The sequence below is a fragment of the Balaenoptera musculus genome, chromosome 8 (genome assembly GCF_009873245.2).
Source record: "Balaenoptera musculus isolate JJ_BM4_2016_0621 chromosome 8, mBalMus1.pri.v3, whole genome shotgun sequence".
In the NCBI taxonomy this organism is placed as follows: Eukaryota; Metazoa; Chordata; class Mammalia; order Artiodactyla; family Balaenopteridae; genus Balaenoptera; species Balaenoptera musculus.
In genome coordinates this window covers 72,698,834-72,722,373 of record NC_045792.1, presented here as the reverse complement: position 1 = coordinate 72,722,373, position 23,540 = coordinate 72,698,834, and the positions used below count along the sequence as shown (strand labels likewise).

The window sequence follows — 23,540 nt, the reverse complement described above, 5'->3', positions numbered from 1 at the left end:
TTTTGTACCGAGTTCAGCTGAAGTACAACTTAGCGTCGTCAGCTTAGAGGAGGGTAGAGAATGAAGGAGTTGCAGGAAACCTTTGTGTCAAACATCAGGTTGAATCAGTTTTCAATAGGCACGTGTGAGTACATCAACGCAGAAAGAATAGGACTAAGATCTGTTGCCGATGCAGTTAACTGCCACTCCATCTAGGTCACATTTTCACTCAGCAGACCTATTCTTTCAGATTCAATTCCAACAGTCCAACAAGCACACTAAAATCTATACAACTCTCTGGAATAAAAGAGGATAATGTTTTTAGGTTTGTTGTTAATTCCAAGCAGGGAGGGAAGAAGCATTCTTTCTGCTTTACCTTCTGCTCAGCTGTCATGGTTAAGCTCTGGAGCCTGATTGTCATGTTTCCAAGACTCTGTTCAAAGGCCGCCACGAGGTGAGCCTGGAGGGGAAAGACACATTTCCCTTCAGTTACATTATCTTGCAAGGTAGGAGTGCCTAAAGGGTGCCAGGTCTTAAAGACGGAAATCCAAATGGAGCCACGTGGGCTAGCCCCTGTCGACTTCTTCAGCCTCTTGAGCCTTACTCCTCACCACTCTCTGGGATCCAGTTACTCTAGACTTTCACGTCCTTCACGCCCCGTGCTTCTTCCCACCTTAGGGCTTTTCTGCATGCTTTCCCCGCTGCCTGGAATGCTCTTCTCCCAACTGCCTCCCTAACTGATTTTTACTCATCCTTCTCAACAGACCTCAGCGCATGCCTTCAAGACACCCCCAGGTTGGGTTGGTTCCCTCCTATTCACTCTCACAAGCACACTGGACTGCTGATGTACGCATGGTGATATCACAGACAAAAACACACACACTCTTGTGATTGCTGATTTACGCCGGTCTCCACTACACTGCAGGATGACCTTTTGTTCCGCAAGCACCAAGCTCACAGTAGAGCCTCACGTTGAGTGTGTTTGTAGGATAAATGAACAAAGTGGTTGGCAGATGTTGCTTGTTATAATCCTGGTTAATAAAAAGCCACCGAAAGGCCCATCTGCTACCTCCTTAGAGAACCTGCCCACTGTTTTCCCTGGAGTTATGACTTTCCCTGGGGCTCCCCTGCACTTTTGTATCCCTATTAGAAGACGGCATCAGACACACCATTATTTTACGTTTTACAAAGACAGTTTTAAAAATGCCGCCAATTATAGTTGAAATATGCATCCAATTTTCAGAGTTGTGAAAAACATGAAAAAAATATATACCATAGAATTGAGAAATGTGATGCTTCCCTGTCTGCCCCTTTCTCTGAAACCCTCTTCAAGGGCAAGATGCAACTCTGTGTCCCAACACTAAGCCTTTTTCCTTCTTCCACAGAGCAGTAGGTGAAATATTAGTTAGCTGACCTAGGATCCTGATAATATTGTTAAAACCAAGGATAAAGAATGGACAACTCATCTAATCCTACTGGCCTCAGTTTCTTCATCTATAAAATGGAAGCAATATCTATGTTCCTCCCAGGGTGATTGTGAGCACTGAATGAAACAATATAGTTGAAAATGACCTATAAACTGTCAAGGAATTGCAAAACACAGGAATGACTAGAGACTGCAGGGAAAGGAAGGGGTTTGGGACTGAGAAAGTGACAAAAGATACTATGAGAACACAGGTGTGGAGACATCAAGAAAGGGTTCTAGGAGCGAGGTGGGTAGATACACAGAAGGTCACAGGAGGAATCAGAAGGACCAGCAAGATACTTGAGTCTTGGGAGAAGTGAGATCTGATGGTTCTGGAAACTTCTAGAGGAAAAGGTGACTGACGCACAGAGTGAAGAAGACAAGGGTGGGAGAGGAGCCGTCACCCTGTGCTGTGAGGAGGGTCAGGGTCAGTGGACATTTCAGTTTGAGGAGGAGAGACTTGACAGGTGAGTGAGAGGCCTCGGTTACTGGACTTCATCAAACAGGGAGACGGAGGATAAGACATCTCTAGGATCAACTGCTGAGTCTCTTTTCCATTGGCCGTAGGAACTGGCAGGGAGCAAGGGCACTTGAGATAGAAATGTTAAGTGGACTGGCCAGCTTCTTTCTGATTGCACGCTCTCTCTTTATTAAAAATTGAGAAAATGCCTTTGCATTTTAAAATAAAGAGATATGCTTTAGTTTGCCCGGGACAATGTGGCAGAACAAAAGCCAACCAATTCAAGACATTCACAAAGTGAGTGAAGCCAGGACATGGATGTGAAAAAGAATGACTGCTACCCTTGCATTTCAAAGGAATGACAAGGTCAAATTTAAATGACCGAATTTCCATTTATTTCAATTCTTCGTTTGATTGCCCCAAGATTCTATTTGTGGGCATTCAAAATTTCCCTTCAGTTAAAAACAAAAGCAAAAACCTGACCCCATGAAGACTGCTATCAAGAGAGTGTTTTTGCAACTCAAGAAGGAACCACATTCGCTCTGAAGAACCAGAGGATCACATTTTGCTGGCGAGCAAAAGGACTGACTTTGTGTCATGATCTCGATTATGAAAATATGGGCCAGGAGGCTGGTTTAGAGCCGCACAACAGCCTTCTCAGCAAGCAGCATTCTCGTATTCCCAGGAAAACAAACACAAGTGGTATAAAAACACTCAGAGAAGGTGGCTTTGAGTAGTTCGTCCTAGAAAAACAAACACAGCTTGGCCTGCGAGAAAGATGGCAGACAGTAAAACACGTCAGCACTGCTGGTGGTGTGTGGCAAGACTAAATATTTACTTTAAAACAATACTGGGGCTTCCCTGGTGGCGCAGTGGTTAAGAATCCGCCTGCCAATGCAGGGGACACAGGTTCGAGCCCTGGTCCGGGAAGATCCCACATGTTGCGGAGCAACTAAGCCCGTGCGCCACAACTACTGAGCCCGCGTGCCACAACTACTGAAGCCCATGCACCTAGAGCCCGTGCTCCGCAACAAAAGAAGCCACGGCAATGAGAAGCCTGCGCACCACAACGAAGAGTAGCCCCCGCTCACCGCAACTAGAGAAAGCCTGTGCGTAGCAATGAAGTCCCAACGCAGCCAAAAATAAATTAATTAATTTAAAAAAAGAAAAGAAAAGAAAAAAGAAAACAATACTGGATTCAATGGCTTTTGTGAAGAGCAAAACGTACTTCTGAAATAATAATAATACGTGAGAGATCTCACTCTTCTTGATCAGAGAGGATAGTTCCAAATGGCCCAATGTAAGGTCCCTTGGGGAAGCATGAGGTCACTGGAGGAATTAATCCAAGTTCACTGATAAGTAAATTACTTACTATTTTTTCATTAGTAAGGGGCAGCCATTGGCAGCTGTAATTCTTAACTAGGGGAGTAGCTCCAAATCACTTGTCAAACCTCACATGTTTCGAGGAGACCCCTGGCTCACCGGGTCTGGGGTAGGTGCTGGATTCGAATGCATGCATCTGGTTACTGAGATGAAGACTACCCACAGAAGAATACCTCTGCCGTCTTAACTAGGCTCTAAGCCTCAAATTTCAGATCTAACATCAATTTCTGATCTTCTTTGGATAGAGTTACCGACGGAGGAAGAAGTCAAGGAAATAAAGGATTATAAAACACACAGTAGCCTAGTATATTAGGGTTTTGAAAAAAACCCCAAAGATTTCCAGAAATGTAAGAGAGCTCGGGAGAATGAATAGTTATGGGTAGTTACCAATTATTGAGCCTATAATCAAGGTCAAGCACTGTGCTAGGCACTTCATGCGCAGACTTTAAAGTGAACTGGAAAGTTTCCTTGAGTAGACTCAGGCTCAAGCCAGGAATTATGCGGGCAAAAGCTGCAGATAAATATCAATTACCTTCCTGGTCCAAAGAAGACAAGCTTTTGAAGTTGCTTTTCATTTTAACAGCATGCTGGGAGTCACGCAGGTGGCTTTCTGACAGGCTCACACACACGGATATGTGATCTCAAGCTGGGTTGTGTGCTCCCAAGCAGGAAGCCCTGCCTCTGAGGCATCTCAGCACCTTCCAGAACCTCAGGCCCTGCCTTCTGAGCCTCAGCCCTTGCCAACTCACGGCTCTGCGGCTCCTTTATAGACTGATCTGATGGGGTAGGAGATCTCTGCCTCCACTCTGACCCCTCAAATCCTATAACCACACCACAGTTAGGAAGCTGACTTAACCTAACAGCTGAGAGCCTTCATGATGTGGCCTGACCCTTGCCTTTCTTCGATGCCTCCCTCCTTTCCACTTCCTTCTCCCCTCCACCCCAGCCTCTTCCCCACATCTAAGCCATAGATTCTAATTACACTGAGCTATTTATAGTTTCCAAATGCACCGTGGGCTTTTGCACGAATTACTCTTTGGTTAGAATGCTGTCCTTCCCATGCATCCTCCCCTACACAGCATTCATCAGATGTCACCTCCTCCAGGAAGCCTTTCCTGCCTTCTTCCAGCCCCACCAAGACTGATCTAGGTGCTCCTCCTATATATTACTGCAACCTTCACCCTTTATTGCTATCACAACAGCTATCATGTTATAGCAAAACTGTTTTGTCTCTCTGCTGTACCAGAGAAAGAACACTAAGATGACAGTGATTGTGCCTGCTTTGCTGTTGAACCCACAGTACCCGGGGCATAGTTGGCACTCAAACAGTTGCTGAATTGAATGCCAGTTGGCAGTGCCTCCTGAACACGTACTTGTGTATATTATAATTACAGAGCAGTCAGCTATTTACTGTGGAGCCTTAAATTTTTTTTTCTCTTAAGATGAAAATTTTCAGAAAGAGAAAGGGAAATGAACATTTCTGATCACTTAATCTATTTCAGGTACTGATCACATGACACCCCTGAGAGCTAAATATTATCATTCCCCAACACACAGATGAGCAAAGGCAGGCTCAGAAGTTAAAGAATTTGCCCAAAGCACAATGCCAGTAAGTGTCAGAGCTGACACTCACACCCACGATGCTAAAGCCTATGTCTTTTTTATTATACCACACTGCTTCTATAATGCTCAGAGGTAGCAATGGCTACCGCCCTCGGTCTGTACTCACATTTGCTGTCAGCTGGGTGGTCAAAGCGGAAACCTTCTCCTGGGAGGCATCCAGCTCCCGCCGTAGTTTGCGAATCTAAAGATAACAAGGGACAGAGTTACTTGCTTTGGGAGTCTACTTACAGGCTGAGCTGGGAGAAATAACTGATAATAGCGAAAGATAAAATCCAACTAGCCAACTCTTCCTTACCTCTGACTGGCACTTTTCTTCTGGCTGTAAAGAAAAACATAGAAGAAATTAGACCAGTTGAGGAACTAAGAACAGTATAATCCTGCCTACAGGGAGTACCATATTTGGACACTTAGAGCAGTCTTAAAGATTTATTAGTTTCTTTCCTGATGGACTTTTCTGGATCAAGTGGTTCAATTAATATGACCAATCAGGAAGGCCAAATATGAACAGCACATTATTTTAAGAAACTAGAAAGGATTAGGAAATACGCTCCTGTTTTGGTGGTGAGGAGCCCCCTGTTCCCAGGTGGAGATGACGACAGGGAGAAGCTGGGAGGAGAAGGGGATAAGCTAGGGCAGAGCTGCCAGATTTAGCGAATAAAAAAACAGAACACCCAGTTGAGTTTGAATTTTTTTTAGTTTAAGTATGTCCCATGCCATATTGGGGACATACTTATACTAAAAAATTATACGTTGTCTACCTGAATTTCAAATTTAACTGGGCATTCCGTATGTAATCTGGCAATCCTACCTGGGAGGCAGGGAGGACGGCTCATAGATGAATTCTGCCCCATTTTATCCCTCCCTCTCATCTCCCTAGGGCACTGAAGCAGCAGGTCAGGAAGCTTCCCGAAGTGAGGGGGGCTGGGAAGCCCTGTCAGCCAGCCTGCTGACTCCCCAGGTTGTAAGGATGAAGGTGGCTTGTACCTTCCTGCCGCTCCATCTCTGGTCCCCCAGTTACCTGTGACCCTGGGGAGTAAAGACGAAGCCTGTAGGCCCTCTTGCTGGCAAAGCCTGCCATACTGGGCCCTGGGTCTGTGGTGACACAGCAATCGGCCAGTCAGAGACTACGAGCTACTTATCTCTTCCCATAGGGGGAGCCCACATGGGTTGGAGGAACTATTCCTTCTCTCTTCTGGGGTTCCCGGGGGGGGGGTCCATAAATGAAGAAACCCCCAACCCTCCCCAACTGCCCCCGCAAACACACCCTTTCTTGGAAATATTGGAAGTGTTCCTGCCCTTCTCTCCACACCCCACCATTTGCACTTCCCTGGGGTGGAACAGTGACTTGGGAGCCAGGTAGGTGAGTGAAAATCAGGAAGGACCCTATTTTGTCCTTGAGTCCTCTATGTGTGTCCTAATCCAATTTCACTAGTGATAAACCCATTCTTTTAAAAAGTCAGCATCTGGTTTCTGGTTTCTACTTCTCTATTAGTTCAGGATGCAGAGGCGTATGATTCATTAGGCCCTGTAGTCCCTATACCTAACAGCTGGGACAGGTGAGTTTCCTGTCTGACCGCCCTTCACATCCTGCTCCCACCGCCCTCACTCCTGGTCCTGCCCCAGAAGGCCCTCCCTCCAGGCTGGCTTCTAACAACAGTAAGTAATTGTTAGGTACACTGGGGCCAAATCAGTTAATCCTTGCAGTAACTCCACAAAGTAGGTTTGTATTCCATCTGAGGCTCAGAGAGGTTAGATATCGTGCCCGAAGCCACACAGCTGGACAATCTCCTCATCTAAGCAACACTTTCAGGAGAAGGTTTGGAGACGTCCTCAGGGCTTACTCTTCCCTCTCTGATAATATTCAGCCATCTCTCCTTGTCTGTCCGTCTGCCTGTCTATCAATTCATCCCCACCACCATCAGATATTTATTGATTTCTAACTATGTGTCAAGCACTGTTTTAAGAACCTGGGATACAGCTGTGAACATGACCAAGTCCCTCACATCTTATGTTGCTTACGTTCTGGTAATAATAAGTAGCATTTTATTGAACACTTACTATATGCCAGAGACGGTTCCAAGCACTTGACATTCATTATTCATTTAATCCTCATAACAACCCTTTCAGAAGGTACTAATATAATTTGCTCATGGCGACAGCTGATAAGTGATAGAACTGGGATTGGATCCAAGGTAGTCTGGCTCCAGAGCCTATGATCTTAACCAGCACTTTCTCCGGCTCTGACTATAGCGACGTTCTCCTGGAGGCCTTCCAGAAATAAGGCCCTGGCTTCTGAGTCTGATCCAAAGGAGAAAAGTTAATGGTGATAACGTCACAGCTATCTAACATTTGGGAGGCAAATGGAGGTCTGTTAGCAGGCTGAACCATCCAAGGAGGACCAGCCCTACTTCTAAACACTTCTATCAACAGCCTGCCTTGGGCGGCTGCCACTGTCTGTCTCGGTGCCCACCTGTCTCTGGGGCTGGAATCCTGCTCTCAACAGCAGCCTGGAGAAATCATGTGTTTTGTATCTTGCCCCAGCTGCTGCTGCTCTTCTGTGCATCTGGGAACTCCGAGGGAAGCTCCGGGCCTCTCTCCGCTAGGCAGTTCCCCTGGGAACTCATCTGTTGCTCCCTACCAACGAAGAAAGCAAATCTGATGCCAGATGTGGCCTCTTCAATTTTTTTCTACTCCAAGGGCCGGCCATGACCTCTTCATGGCATTTGTTTAGCATCAGGCTGTCTTTTCTTTCCTTTGTAATTAAAATTACAGGCAAATTTCAGCCAGAATGAACATTCTTGAATATCTAAGAATTACAGAGATTTCAGGGGGGAGAAAGCCTATTATCATCCAATAAGAGCCTTTAAAACACTCTGGTCTTAAACAGACTCTTTGGTCTGGGCTGGTGGCAACTTAAGACACTCCAAAGATCTCTTTTTAGACAGCAAATACGAACTTATTTACCTTTTCATTTACAAAGGCGCCTGAGCATTTGTTTCTGAATTTCATCATCACCAAGGAGCTAATAATAGATAAGGGACCACACACCACCGCCTGGCCAGACTTGCAGTTTTCCTTGGAATTAGCATACCACTCCATCGTGAAAATATTCAAAGGTTAGAGTATTTTGTAAAAAGTCTGCAAAAGCAACTTACATTCTCAGAGAAGGCACATATAAAGAACAGTACATGGGAACCTTTGACTCACCAACTAGTGGAATGTCAGAGGTTGTAGGGACCTCGGAGACCACTTGGCCGAGCTCCCTGAGGCCAAGGGCAAAACAGAGACCCTCAGAATAAGGAGGTAATTTGTCCAAAGTCATACAGTAAGGGAAAAACTATGACTAGGCCTCGGGTCTCTTGCTATCCAGATAAACATGGAATTAAAAATTATTATTATTAGGTCTTTGGTAATTTGTGAATTTATATCAACTCAGAAAGGACAATTTCAAATTTCATGAAAACACGAACTTCAGGTCCACACGCCTAGAACAAACGCTACTGAAAGAGAGGCCTGTAGCTCTAAGAACTCCCGGTGGTTGGCGTGAAGGGGAAGCAGCCAGGAACTGCAAGTGATGGTTTCCTGCATCTGAATTCTCACAGGTGGAGGAGCTCGTGCTCTTTCCCTCCCAGGCTGGCTGACGCAGGCCAGCCCCCATTTTTCACTTTTCTGAATGAACAGTGTGTTGACAGGAAACCCTGGGAACTCCCCGGGAAAACATGGGGCTTGGGCACTGAAATGTCTGGTATGGCTGCACTGCACCAACCCTGTGAAACTAGAGTTCCACATGCCCCCTGTGCCCTCTGTGCCTCTGGCTTTCTCTTTCGGAAGCAGGCTCCTTCCTCCACCTAAGCCACGTCCTCAGGGCTCAGCCCAGAGCCTGGCATATATCAATACTTGGTGCCAGTAACTACTGTGGAAGAAGTGAATCTAGGCTGAAAAGTACCACCTCTGGTCTGGTACCCATGTCACAGAGTTTCATTCTAGAGGAAAGGACTCAGTAGATGCAATAGCTGATAGTTAGAAGGCCATCCCTATGCTTTCTTGGATAACGGCTTAAATAACCCCTTCCCAAGGTTACCATATATAAAGTCTTTAAAATGAAAGCCAGGACTTTGACAAAACTTCAGACAAGATGACTAGCAGAGCAAAGAGGTCCTGTGGAGTTGGAGGGGCAAGATGGGTAGGAGCAGAAGAGAACGTTTCTAGGTCCTTCAAATCAGACCGTGTCGGCAACCTCTGAAGTCTGTTTGCTCGCTACAGGCCTAAGAAAGAACAGTCAGGCCCTGGGCTCTTTGACTTGATTCTGGGATGGTCTTTAACTTACAGGGGGCTATCTACAGTTTGTCCCACTACAGAGCCGAGATACCTGGCATTACCAAAAACTGAATTATTAAAACATCTGTCCTCCATGGAATTAAGGGCTAAAGAATTCCCAATTCCTAATTAATCAAATGTTTTTTTCCTACAGGAATTCCCGAGTTAAAGTTTTTAAGATAGTTATGCACATAGCTATAAAAAGTAAGCATACTGAATAAATCCAGTACTATATTTGATTAAGTTTGGCTTTTGTTCAGTAGACCTCTCACTGATGACAGCTATCATTTACGAGAGCTTCCTCTGTGCTGCGTACACTCTATTCATTGCTTTACGTGCATTTTCTTATTCATGCAAACCTATTTTTTGAACACCTACTATATGCTAGGCCCGGTTCTAGGCACTAGGAATAAAACCAGAAAAAAGTCCTTGTCCTCAAGGAATTTATATTGCAGTGAACAGTAATATTCATAACTTTAATTCTCGTTACAACGCCACAGGGTAGGGGGGCTGTTGTTCTTTCTACTTTACAGACAAAGAAACTGAGGCAGACACAAAGTTGAAAAAGGCATCTCATACATTCTAACTAGTTACCACTCGAAGCACACTGCCACTTTAACAAAAGTCACCTCCTGATTTATTGGTTGGTACATCAGTAACTGTTCGTGAATTTCAAACCTTGTTCCCTAATTAATTGATTCCCTTATAATGGAAATACTCTCTCTAGGAGACATGCTTGTATTTTATTTTTGACACACATAGCCACACAGCATTGATTTATACTCACTGTAGAATAAATTGATGACGTGCTGGAGACCAAGGAGAGTGAGGAACCATGAACTGTTTAAAAAAAAGAAAAGAAAGAAAAGGTGAATTGCACAGTTGGCTACTTTGGAGCCGAAAAGGGGAAGGGAAGGAGAAACTCAGCATTAGAGGACATTACCAGGCTCGGAGCAACTTAACCTCACCTTGACCCAACCTTTCCTGGTTTGGTGACAGGTCAGTGTCAAGTAAGGAATAATTTTCTATGGGAGTCATTTCTCTATTACCACATTTTTTTTCTTACAACATTCTAAATACTACCCCTGCTCTAACTATCAAAATAACACATAATTACTAAGCTAAGTGTTTCAAGTACAGAGAAATGTTAAGAAGCATTTTCACTGCCATAACCTGTGTGACTCATAATTCTATTACCCAGAGGCAACTTTTACCTGCTCTGTTCCAGCATATTTTATTCCTTTCTTTTTTCTAATGTATCCCCTTAGGGTTAAGATTGGGTTGCTAGCATCTGCCATTTGTATAAGCAAAAAGACGAGCTGATTATTTTGAGCATAGGAGGCTGGCTGTTGGCCATGGTAAATTCATTCTAGATGACCCTGTGGTAGAACATTGTTTAGAAAACATATCCACAGAAACATAGATTCTTCATTTGATTTCTATCATATCTACAAAGTGTCCTCTTTTCTGTTTGTGACTGGTACTTTGGGTACCATCCTTGTACCCTCCTCACCCCCTCCTGCCCCCAGCCAATGGAGACATTTTATTTTCTGTTTTCATGTAATTTAAACCATGGTCTTTTCCAGGACTAGGTATTCTGGCTGACTTCTCTTCTTGGAAACCAGATTCTTTAAAGACATTTTCTTAGTAATCTCTCAACAATTTGTTTGAAAGACAGAAATATGCCTGTTGAGACATCACAGACCTTCTAATGGGGCACAGCTTCCCTGACCAGGAGTGGAATGCTTCTACCCCACACTGCGCTCTCACCTGCGGTCTGAGAGTGGGAGGCTGGGGAGGAACTTTCCATGTGTACTAGACGGCTTTCACCTACCACCCAAGGAGTGAACTCAACTTGGATCAGCGGTTGGCAGAAGCTACCTGCCCACAGATATCCCAGCAACGGCTCAGCCGACCACTCCGGTGCCTCCACACCGTCGCCCCAACAAAGCTTCCAACCTCCCATCCTTCATTTAGGTGCTCCTATCGCACTCTGAATCCTGCACGGCTCTCTCAAGCATGGCCTGCGTGGTACTCTGCCGTCTCAGAGTCTCTGCCCGTTCAGTTCCTTCGGTTTAGGAAGTTTCCCATTCCTGCCCATCCAAATCACCAGGATCGGCTCAAAGAGCATCTTCTCCTGGAGCCCTATCTCGTTTCCCCGACAGCCACCGGGATGGGCTTCCTCCCTCCTCTAACCCACACAGCTCTTGGCTCGTGTTTCTGGTCCTCTTCTCTCTTAGACGGTGCCAATTGCTCTGAGGCTATCTCTACACCGCCACTCACATCCACCCTCTTCAGCAATGCCCGAGGTCCTAGATCTTTTCCTCCTTTCTTTCTCCATCCATGACTCATCTGGCCCATGCCCGTAAAAGATCAGTTTAAGGTGTTAACGGCCAATAATGGCTTTCAGTGTTAATATGTCCACACATTAACAGACAGGCCTCTCATGCCCCAGCCTAGGGGCCTGACGGTCCAAAGGGGTAAGTTACTTTAGCCCCAAGACACAGACACTAGGGGGGGAAATTATGCTGGAGGCCAAGCTGAGGGAAGAGAGGTGAAAGCCACCCTTCAACCACACCGCCCTGCCAGACGCCCGCTCCAGAGGTCTGCGCAGGGTTGCTGCGTGGACTTGGGCTGCTGAAAAATGGAGGTTTGTCTCTTCTATTTCTCTGCCTCATACACAGGGATTCACTGATACTGCCTTCAGCGATACCTCAAGGCAAGCTTGGGGCCGCAGGCAGAGAGGAGCACAGGCTTCGGGCGGAGGTAATTATTTCCCTCTGTAATTAATTCCTCTCACTTGTAAATAGCAACAGCAAGGCTGTGGTCCAAAGAAAGAGTCCTTGCTTTCCAGATCAACCCAAAGCTGAATATGGCTGCCTGAACCACTGCAGTTGGCCCTCCTTCAAGAAAACTGAGCCAAGGCAGAGCCTGGGTTGTGCGGCTGGGGTACTTTTGGACGACAGAATGCTTATGAGACGTACAAAGCCACAGCAGCAAAAGCATGCTCTGCAGCTTCCTCCCTATACCTGTACCTCCAAAACTCTGAAGATACAAGGAACCACAGAGAATACCTAGGCCTTCTCTGCCACTGACTAATCTGAAACCCAGAGAGGTGAAACAACCTGCCTAAGGTCCTACAGCATTCAGGAACAGAATCTGCAGACCAGAAATCTGGAGATGGCTTTGCCCTTGACTGACCTTGTTTACTGGTATCTGAGGGTTTTTTTGTTTTTGGTAAAGCTTTTTGGTATATTTAGAATGGTTTCCTAAACCCCTCGTTCAATCTACACAGGCATAATCTGGGACCAAACAAGCAAAAAGTGCATGTTTGAGAAGAATTAGAAGGCACAGGTAGGGGTGAAATCACAAGATGGAATGAGACAACCGGGCATATTCCAGCCAATAAAGCAAACAAATGCCTCTGTTGTCACACTTGGGCACCATATATATATATATACATACACATATCTACATCTATAGATATAGATGTAGATATATGTATATATTCAGCGTCATACTAATCAAAGCACTTCCTCATACTACTGTTTGAAGTGATCCTCATCATCATAGAGAATTTGTAGGTAATACTCCCAGACAGGGCAGGAATTTCTATCCCTAATGAACACAGGAGTAAATTTAGGTCCAGAGAGGCTAAGCCATGTGGTCAAGCACACACAGCTGGTCAGCAGCAGAGAGAGAAAGTGAGTCTGGGTATTGCACTCTAGTTCTCGCTCTGCCACTGGGGGCTGTGGAAGGAAGGAGTCGGTGAGAATGAGATGCAGTTCTGATGGCTAATGGGCTGCCCTCTCAACCAGCGAAGGAAGCATAACTGAAAACGGAGACCACACTGATGAAGGTTCAGGGTTTGCTTCAGACACGTAAGAAAGCCCAGCTGTGGCCAAGGAAGAGACAAGTGTAAGGCAGGATTGAGTAGAAACACAGAGGGCTGAGAATCAGGAGTTTAGGACATAGTTCTGGCTGCAAAAAGTCCCCAGGTCACTTCCTCTGTTCAACTTTGCCATAAACAAAATGGGGTTGAAATGGCCCATGGGGAGAAGGATAAAACAAAACATGACAACTATAACAATAGCTACCATTGACTGAGTACTTACTATAAACCCCTTTCAAAGTCATTCTGCTAAATGCCTTCCAGGATTTATCTCACCTAATCTTCACTTCAGTCCTCTGAAGTAGGTACAGTTATACTTATTTTCCACATTCTAATGAACAGGAAATAGGCTGAACAGGGTCAAGTCCCTTACTCAAAGTCACCCTGCTAACAGTGGAGGTGCCAGGACTTGAATCCAAGTGTAACTCTGGGGCTAGAAACACAGGAGAGCTGCAACACAAGATTTATTTACTAATAAGCTGCTCCGTTTCTGTGGGTTCCATATGAACTGATTTAGACTGTACCAGTTCTTAGGGATGACTGGTAAAGTCCCTGGATTTTTTTTTCTCCAAAGACATTCATTTGAAAAGTGCCTCAAGCATCTCCCTAAAGTGCACTATTAAAGTTGACTTGAAGATTGCATAATGCATCTGATGGAAATTAATTTACCTGAAATAACCTTGAAAGGTTGCACCTGGGCCATGCCTGTACCTCATCTACATACTTATGACTTCCATTTCCTTCAAAATGGAAAGTGCTAATTAAATCCCACAAAAACCTCACTCAAGTACTTGTGCTAATTCTTCCTAAATTTCTTTCTGCTTTCTGGCATATGATATACCTCACTGCCTCTTATCAATATAAGGAGGTTCTATTCAGTCCAAACATGAGATGTGAATTTTTTCCCAACTGTTTCTGCAGTACCAGGAGTTTATACATTCAAGAGGGGAAAAAAAAAGTCATCCCCCAATGGAATTAAAAACACCTAATTGCACAAGCCCTATTTTGTTTTGGTAATCTAATAGCCTTGGAAGAAATAAAATCAATCTGATGCCAAATTTCCCAAAAGATGAAGATGTTACATGTTTCTTAGTATACTGACAGCAGTCTCTACCCCTTCTCCCCAAATTTGATTTTACCTCTGCGCTTCACTTCCACATCACCATGAATCATCAGGGTTTACAAAAGTCTAGACACTGCTTGTGGGCAAGCCCTTTTTATCAATGTCACTTTGACATCCCAGATATTCCACAGTTGTGCTGCCTGACGGCTTGATTCCAGATGGAATAAAAAATACCCATCTGATGATGATACTGTAATGGTCCTGGACCTTTATGAGGTCAAGTGTGCTTGTTTGGACAAGTTGCAGCACTGAACATGGTTCACTCAGGTACACACGGGACAGAGCAGATGAACAGGGCACAGGGCACTCTCCATTCACGAGTCATTATCAGGAGGGCTGGGAAATGCTTTGTGGCCATGCTTGGTTCGCCCACTGATCAGAAAAATGTTAAAGACAAACTGCCTACTCTTTCACCTTACGGTCAACGTACCCTCCACGATTACTACTGATTTCTAGCTCTTAAATCCAGCAAAACGCTCTCAGTAACTCAGGCTCTGCCCCTCCTTAATCCTCTGTCCCAGTGGGTTCCCACAGATGGGTTTACAGACGAGTGTCTGCTCACTGGACGCAAATGATACATAAATCAGAGTGGAGAGAATTAAGGAAGATAAACCAGGGGGCAACTGCTCTGTAACTAAACTCTTTACAACTTTTGTTAAAAAGAACACTGGGCAGGGCAGAAGCTGACATCTTGCATCTCTCTCCCTCTTGACTTGTTTAGGGGTTTCCTCGACAGTCACAAGTTTATTTGTTCTTTCCTACCAGGAGGATGCTGGGCATATTTCCCCATTCTCACAGGGGCTAGGAGCAGAGGGAAGTGCCTGTGCCTCCCCTCCCCACCCCCATTCTGTTCTGTCCCTGGCAGAAAAGGCACAACTAAGGCTATGGCCCTCCGCCTGGGCTCCATTTGCTCCAAGAGTCCCCCCTCCTCTGGCTGGGGACTTCCAGCTGCCAGGACATCAATGCTGAAGCTCAGTTTTCAGGCTGTAACAGGTACTAACATTACTGGATTAACATTTATATATATTATCTCATTTAATTCTCATAATTCCATGAGCCTGGTACTCCTACTTCATCAGTGAAAATACAAAGGCACAGAGAGGTGAAGTTAACTTGCCCAAGATCATATACCTAAGAAGTAGTGGAGTTGGAGTTCAAACCCTGGTATTATAATCTCATATTCTTAACCACTCGTCACTGGTACTGACACCAATGTCTTATCATCCCCATCTCTGGGAAGCTTTTGGGGGTGGGGGTGATGTGCCTTCCCAACATTTTGACTGTTTGCTCCCCTAACTCACACTTTGACTGAAGTAGGAAAGAGAAATGAACTGAGTTAGGAAGATGGCTGATGAAGATGCCCACTGTAGTTTTCTCCCCAAATTCTGATTAAAATGAACAAAACATAAAAATCCAACACCAAATATTCCCAATTAGCAAGCAAAGAAGGAAAAGGGCAAAACTGAAAGCAACAAACTTAAAAAAACTGGTGCTTGAGAAAAGAAATAGAAAATTCTGGAGCGAAGGGGGGAGGCGCGGCTGCCGACAGCTCCCCAAAGCCATACGGGTGTGTTGGCACAGGGAAACGAACTCTCCAGTAACTGGCATTGCCAAGATGGTGTGCCAGCGGCTGAGCCTCACGATGGAGGTGCATGCCAAGAAGCTAGGGCCCAAGTCCACGGGAGAGAAGCCTGGAGAGGAACTCGGTCAACTCCAGGGTTCACCCGTGTTTTGTCTTCCCTACAGTCCTGCGAGGTTAATTAAGAGTCAGACCCTACCATGCAGAGTTCCCCAGCCCCGCGCCCCACAGTAAGTGGCGAGCTGGAAACTTGTACGGGTGGACTCTTAGGTCAACGAAGTGAACTCGGTATAGAGGACTGTTAACCGCTCTGCACAGCGTGAGAGAGGGTGAATCTCCTTGCTTCTTACCTTCTTCAAACCCATCCCGGAATGAGCCTGAGCGGCTCATGGTTCTGCTTTTCTCGTCCAGGGACATGGAGCTGTTCCGGAAGCGGCTGTCCGTGTACGGGTCATACTGCCCGTCGGCATTGGAGAGGCTGTGGGTCCTCAGCATGGTCGGGTTGGACAAGCTCATCTGTGTGACAGTGGTGGGACTCGCTGGAAGGAAAGGAGTCAGTCAAAGGGTTGGAGGTTCACGTCCCGGTTCAAATCCTGAAGGGGGACGAAGAGGAGGCTGCTTACGATCAGCCAACCCCGTCCCTGTCAACTTCTCTCCCTCGTCTATTTTCTCAAAGGTGGTCACACCAGCATCTGAGTAACACACTTACAGCTAAAAATAAGGGAGGAAAGGTGGGTCAGTTCCAAAGCGAGGCTCTGGGCCTCAGCTTTCCAACTTGGCACATTCAGACAAGCTAGTGTCACCTTCCAGGCATGAGTTAATTACCTTCTGGGCTCATCTGGAACAATTCTCCCTAAAGCCAAAAGCCCAAAATAGTCCAGCCGGGCTTTTGATCAGATGGGAAGCATTTGTGCATGACAAGAAACTCTTGCCTCAAAGAGTTACAGCCAGGAGAGAACAATATGAGCACAGGTCTCACCGTCTCAGATGGGGAGGATTTCATAACGGTGCCTGCAGAGCTTCAGTGCAAAGGGCGTGCATCTACCTTAGCCGAAACTGGCTTTCTTATTAAAATCCTGTGCATTTCAGTCAGGTACAATAGTTCACAAGTATGCATTCGGTTCACTAACAATGAAGAGTTAACCCTTACTTGATTAGAAGTCCTTAAAGATTGAGTTTATTATTCACAGTAATCAGAAAAGGCTGCCTCTCTAAAGAACGAGATGAGACTGGAAAAAATATTTCCCTCTCCGTCTTGGAAGGCTCAGCTCTCACATCCTGCCACCTTCGTGTAACCTTTCCCAGTCATTTCAGCCAGGACTGTTCTTTCCTTTTTCTAACTGTGTATACTTGCTATCGGATCATATGCAGTTTTTACATGGATTCATACAAAGCTTTGGACTGTTCTCTTTTACCTATCTATGAGTCTCTGTGGGTGTTTGTCTCTCTAAAAAAAGCATCCGTTGACATGTCAGCAGGGACTGTGTTACAAATTCTTTTCCTTTCCTCACTGTGCCAGTCAAAGCATGATGTCACCGGTAGGCATTTCCAAGAATATCTGCTCAGTCAAAACCTGATCTTTATTTCCGGTTTAATAAAGCAATGAGGATGACCAAACATGGGATACGCTATAAAACCTACATCTTCAGAGGTCTTAGAATACATTCTTCTCATTCCACGGATGGTTTGCTCTTTGCTATAACCCCACCTATATCAACCATGTAGAGAAAATTACTGATAGAGAACCAAAACACATTTTTCTTTTCTTTTGCTATCAATTGCCTATAATCAAACTACACTGCTGAGGGCTGATCAGATACTGAGAGTGATGTGACCACATGTCTCTTTCAAAATGCAAGATAACCTCTGCCCTAAGGCACTGATCAACACAGTTAATGCCAAGTAGCTACTCACCAAGCTGAGAAAAGTTGAATCTTGTTCCGGAGGGAGAAGTTACACTGGAGCCAGAGGAGAAAGGAGAGTTGGCGGCAGTGTCCTGCAGGCCTCCTGCAGAGTGCGACCGTAACCATTCTTTTGCGTCTTCTTGTGTGCGAAGCTGGGAGGTGGGGGTGTACCTGGACAGACAGAAAGCAGGCTGGGATTAACTACGAACAGCGCTTATGAAAATGAGCTCTCTGGAGCTGACGATAAACATATAAAAAGAAAATATACATCCAAAGATGACGTTTGAAAAATCAGATCGCTACACATTCCCGAAACTCACAAAGTTTCTCAAAACCTTTTTTGCCACTTGGCTGTCTTTGGGGGAAAACTGCAATTCCTTTCAGTTTTGAGGGAACTACATAAAGGGAACAAGATGGGTAAACGCTCAAAAGAGCTGTCCCTGGGCGTATCTGTAACATGTTGATTCATGACGGTGTCATTTCAAAGCCTCCACCTTGACAGGACTGAAGCAACAAAACAAGCTGCTGTCAGAGCTCTGAGGAAGTTTTAATTAGATAGCTCATGGCACCTGCATTCTGGAGCGCAAGTAAGTGGCCATGAATCACAGAGTATCAGAAACCAGACACGTACAGGAAGGTATGAGGAGACCGACGCTGACAGTAGTTACTAGAATCTGGCAGAAACCAGTCTTCACAAAAGGAACCCCAAATCACTGGGTCTCACACAGGGGAGGGTCTTCAGAAGTCACGTGGTCCACCTCATCATTAATTCTGAAACGTATTTGGTAATGATTTATTGAACGTCTCCAACGTGCCAGGTGCCTTCATAGACAGACATTATCTTACTGAAGCCTCGGATTCTCCCAGCAACACAGATGCTATTATTCCTGTTTTACATTCAGGGAAGGTGACGGCCTGCCTTGAATCACGTGCCGAGATTTCAATCCATATTTGTCTGATTCCCAAATCCATTATGGATGCTGCCTGTGGGCTCTTCTCATTATGCCCACAGGCAGCATCTCGAATGTCTAAAGTGCCCCAGTGGCCAGAGTACTTTGGACTTATAAACAGATTACCGTGGGGTTACTACTGATTACGTAAATAGAGGGGTCCTCTTGACTTAGGACAAGGAGTTGTCAGTGTGTTGGTATGGGATGTGTGTGTGTATGGAGTGGGTGAGCTAGAAAGGGAGTCACAGTGAGAGGGAACATAAACACGATTCTTCCTTAATGTTTTTACTATAGTTGGACTTTCTAGGTCCCATCAATTGCCTGAGGATTCCCTGTCACTTACCTCTATTCTGAATTTTTTTAAAAACAGATTTTAAAAGCCAGAGCTACATAATTTTCACAGAATAGATCTGCTCCAGAAATATACACGTTAGCATTACGAAATGCTGATGTTCGAAGACGTGAGCTTCCTCTGGGAGCGACGCTGGGGCATCAAGGTCAAACTCACGTGAAGAGTGGATATGATTTAAGCATTAGCCTGAGTGCCGACAAGCATGACGAAAACTGTTAAGTACAAAAGGCCTTGCCAACTCCCCCCTCGAAGGCCACCGTGCTGAACTTCCTCCCTCGGGAGGTCTGTTGGGGGCTTTTTCAATACTTTTATTCTTAGATTTTTAGATTTGGCCTTACTCGGAACTCCTGTTGAAAGGAAGCATTGATACCTACCTCCCATTACTGGTCAAAACGCTCTCAGCCTTAAGAACTGCTGGTTATTAACTACAGACATACATGACAGCAACGAAACATTTCATTCCAAGTTCCGTGTTTTGCGAAAGCACTTACTGCTCGGTGCAGGGTGAAGCCGATGCTACAGAGAACAAGGTGTTTAGAGAGCGGGAGAAATGACAGCTGTAACCGTGTGACATTAAGGTCACGGGGCAGGCGTTAGGACTGAAGTTCTTCTGGTTGGCAAAGTGAGGTGGATGGCGTGAGCAGTGGTGACTTATAGCATCTTGTTTCACCAGGACCAGCGCCAAAAACGAGCCATCACTTACAGTGAATGAAAGGACATTCGCTCTTGGAAAGAAAGTCTTTACATCAAAAAAAATGAACACACCCATGTCTTGCTGGGCATTGAAAATTGACCCGATTTTCCATTAGAATATTCAGACAAGTGCAAACGCCTGTCCTTAGCAACTTTCCATGGGCCAGAAAGTTAAAAATCTTCAAATTGGGCGGGGGTGGTGGGGGGAATATTTCTCTCCTTTGCTCTGTGTCCTGGCTGACAAATCAACATGCTACAAGTCATATCCTTTCTCTTGGAAGACAGCCCGTGAATGGAATGGTCATGGCGAAGTGATCAGCGATTAAACCCACTGGCCCCAGAAGTAGCGGTAACTGCTCTCCGGGCTTGCTCAGGGTTGGTTGTCATGAGATGGTCTGACCACAGAAAGCCTGAAAGAGCACAGCCTCTGCTCAAGCAAAGAAGCCGACACATGGAGAGATGAGAATGAGAGGGTGGCGAGGGGAGCCGTCATCCAAAGGGTCCTGCTGCGGTGGCCAAAGCGGGGACCCCCAGCCCAGCCCGAGCCCCACCAGCCATGAGAGAGCCACACAGCCAAGCCCCAGAGCCACACCAGATGGCATGGATGCAAGGAGAAAACACAGATACCTGAGTCCTTTTTTAGGCAAAGTGTTCCTATCAAGGTGCGGGTCACTGTAGGAAAGTTAAAACAAACATAAGAACCTCAGAGAAGCACAGGGAAAGCAGGCCATATGAGGGGGGGAAAGGCTAAGGAGGAGCCAAGAGACCTGGAGGAAGAGACTCACTTCACCAGGGAGCGGTCCTCTGCATGCAACACATCCACAGCCACGGGAACAGAGGAAACCCAGGCCTGCGTTCACACCCAGCATCCTCCAACCCCGTCCCCAGGAGGCCTGAGCCACTCGGCCCCAACTGCTCCTCCTTTTCCGCGGGTTCAAAGCCAAACTCAGGAGCTGCCCCCATCTGGAAGCAGAGCCCATGCCTTCCGCGGCAGACAGAGATGCCAGGCTCCCCGCACCCCTAACCACTCTGGCCCACCACCAAATGCCACTGGCGATGACTTCAAGTGAGAGAAGGGACTTGCTGGAGAGTTTCAAGAGGCCAGCAGTCTGCATATTTGGAATTCATCTGTAACAAGTGAATTCCAGGTCCCTCTCAGTTTTCGAGGCTCTCATTGGGCGCAGCTGGGAGCTGAGCCCTGAGCAGAGTTGGGGCATGTTACGACCTGCTGGCTGATAAAGTCACAGCATTTGGATTTCCAAAGAGCTAGGTTTAAAGGCTTGGTCTATGAGTCTGACAAAAGCAACGTTGTCGCTGTTAATGGGGTGAAGAGGGTTTTCATTAATTTTTTTTTCCCCCTAGCATGAAACAACATCTGCTCATTATGTTTGGCCAAGCCATGGCTTCCCCACAAACTCAAGGTCAAGGTCCATCTCTGAGGCCCACCCTCAGGGCATCTGGGGGCCAGCAACACTCCACATAGTCTTCTTACTGTTACAGAAAACGGGCACACAGAACACAACAGCCTGCGAGACACAGAGCCAAACTGCAGCAAAGGCCTTTGAGAGGGCCAACAGCCAGCTGCGTTGGGGAGCAGGGGTGGGGGAGACAAAGGTGCGGGCCGCAGAGCCGCGTGGTGGGCGGTAGGTCACTTCTGGGCTTGGAGGGGGAGGGGAGAGAGGAGAAAGGGCAGGAAGCTAGGAAGCAGGAGCATGCCACGGGGAGGCTGAGATGCCAGTGAGAGCTTCTGCCGCCCCTCGCCAGGTGGCAGGTTTGAGGTTCCTTCCCAAGCTGGGAGAGGAGGGGCCCGCCCCGCTCCATCTCTTCCTGAGCTTTGTGGGCAGCGGAACAGACCCTCACAGGCATGTCTGGGGGGTCACAGAGCACACCGGGGCCACGAACACAAGCGGAAGCCGCAAGCCAACAGCCTCACACAAGACATCTGGCTTGACACAGGGGGGCAGAGGAAGCTAGAGGCTCGGTGGCGTCCCCGGCCTACAACGTCATTACCTGTCCTGTTTCCTGGGCAGAGTACTTCTGCAGAACTTAGGGCTAGCGGCAGGGGAAGAGAGAGGGCTAGAAGGCCAGGCAGGTGGAAAACAAGAGAAGGAGCATTAGATTGGGAGGAGGGGGTGGGGTTATTATATGCAACAACTAGAACATTCGTCTCATTTCCAGTGCCGATACTGCCTTTCTTCTCCATGTGGAGAAAATGGACATGTATCACTACGGCAGTGAGATTCAGAGCTTTGAGGACAATTCTGGTTTCTTGATTTCCTATCACTCTGGCCTGCGGCCCTTCAAGTAGGAGGGTGTCTGCCCCGAGGACCAGCATATGGACTCAGCTGCTTAAGGAACACCCCACCACGCGCTCTGCGGCTACAGCTTGGACCTGCTTGGACCACACAATTACAAGGGGCAGGGAAAGAGGTAGTTGATGAACAAACAATAAAATGGAAGGACTTCGAAGGCGGAATGCCCTTTCAAAAGGCAGCATGAAATCTGCCCCCAAGAGACTTCCAGCAGCTCCATGCACTGAGAAAAACCACAGTGAAAAAGTTAACAGGAAGCAGAGCCTGGCTTAATCCATCCCAAACTGGCTTCCCTCTGGAGAGACGATCAGAAAGAGAGAAACCTCCCAGCAACGGTGAGTTAACACTTGGGCTTCCTGACATAATCTCTGGACTCTTGGAAGGGCGTCTTTCGGGGAGATAAAGGCAGCCAAATGCACAGCACCAACCTTTCTGACAGTGTGGTCTTCACACTGTTGGTTCTGACAAAGGGGGTCAGGGCGTCATCCTTAGAGGCGGCAATGAGGCCGGTGGAGGAGTTGTGACTCAGCGCCCCTCCGCTGCCCAGGGAGATGTCAATGGACTCGCAACTGGTGTGGAGGCTGCTGACCGACTGGAAGCCCAGGCCGTCCTTGCTAACGGCCGAGGAGCTGCTGGCGTGGGTGCCCCACGTGAGGCTGTTGGAGGGGCCCGAGTGGGCGGAGCCGGGGCTGGAGGCCAGGGGGGACTGGGTGCTGTCTGCGTTCTTACTGTAGAGAGGGCTGCTGCCGCCGCTGCTCAGGACGCCGCTGCCCGAGGGGGACTCTAAGTTACCTTGCTGGCTCAGGGTGGCATGAGGGTTGGAGATGACCACCGAGTTTTTCATGTTTTCGGCTGTGGCGATGGGCACTTGCTTGGTAGGCTTCCCACCAAAGAGTCTGCGAAGAGACAAAGGGTTGCACGGGTTGAACGCCCAAAGCCCAGGGGCGCCGGCCCATCAGAGGAGGGCGGGGCACGGGAGCTAGTGAGAGTCCCTGGGGAGGGAGGCGCGGTCCTTTCTACGGCTCAGGGCGCTCCCCTGGGAAAGGCTGCCACACACAGCCGGCCAGGGCACTGGTGGAGCAAAGGCTCCACCTTCAAGTTCTAGGCTGCTGCTGAGACCCTGGATCTACCTGAGCCAAAGGGAGACGGGCAGTAATTTTCTACCGGCCTATCCCTCGCTGGTCCAACATCTTGCTTTCCTTTCTTTCCATAAATAGAGTAACTAGAAAACTGCCCTTGCCCAGGAAACATCTCAAGGGAAAAGAGCTGCCTTAATCACCTTTGTATCCATGACCCCAGGCACAAAGCAGGCACTCCGTTTATGACAGTTCAGCTCCAAAGGATTTGGTTTCTTTGATCTCATAAGCAAACATGTAGAATCAAGAACAGGAGGCTAGATCTGGAGGCGGCCTGGGCAATGTATCCTCTCAGATGTATTCTCACATGAAAGCCCAGCCTGAAAGATGTGTCTTTTAAGGCCAGAGAGCTAGTACTGTCCAGTGATACAC

The 23,540-nt window shown here is 46.9% G+C and overlaps 1 protein-coding gene across 7 annotated transcripts in view; it reads right to left on the bottom strand.

Annotated features, from left to right (window-relative positions):
• The window catches only part of NAV2 (neuron navigator 2), a 399,145-nt gene that overhangs the window by 39,251 nt on the left and 336,354 nt on the right, over positions 1-23,540 (bottom strand). For 6 of the 7 annotated variants that reach the window (XR_005021033.1, XM_036862156.1, XM_036862162.1 and 3 more), the window contains 9 exons: positions 22,461-22,928; positions 21,731-21,796; positions 20,348-20,392; positions 17,736-17,896; positions 16,172-16,360; positions 10,015-10,067; positions 5,206-5,229; positions 5,017-5,091; positions 356-439 (listed from right to left, as the gene is read on the bottom strand). Coding sequence is in view for 6 of the 7 variants with exons in the window: in XM_036862156.1 (XP_036718051.1) it covers positions 356-439; positions 5,017-5,091; positions 5,206-5,229; positions 10,015-10,067; positions 16,172-16,360; positions 17,736-17,896; positions 20,348-20,392; positions 21,731-21,796; positions 22,461-22,928 (1,165 nt within the window). In the remaining variant the exon portion in view is untranslated. The remainder of the gene's footprint in view (positions 1-355; positions 440-5,016; positions 5,092-5,205; positions 5,230-10,014; positions 10,068-16,171; positions 16,361-17,735; positions 17,897-20,347; positions 20,393-21,730; positions 21,797-22,460; positions 22,929-23,540) is intronic. The other variant, XM_036862161.1, reaches the window with a different exon arrangement.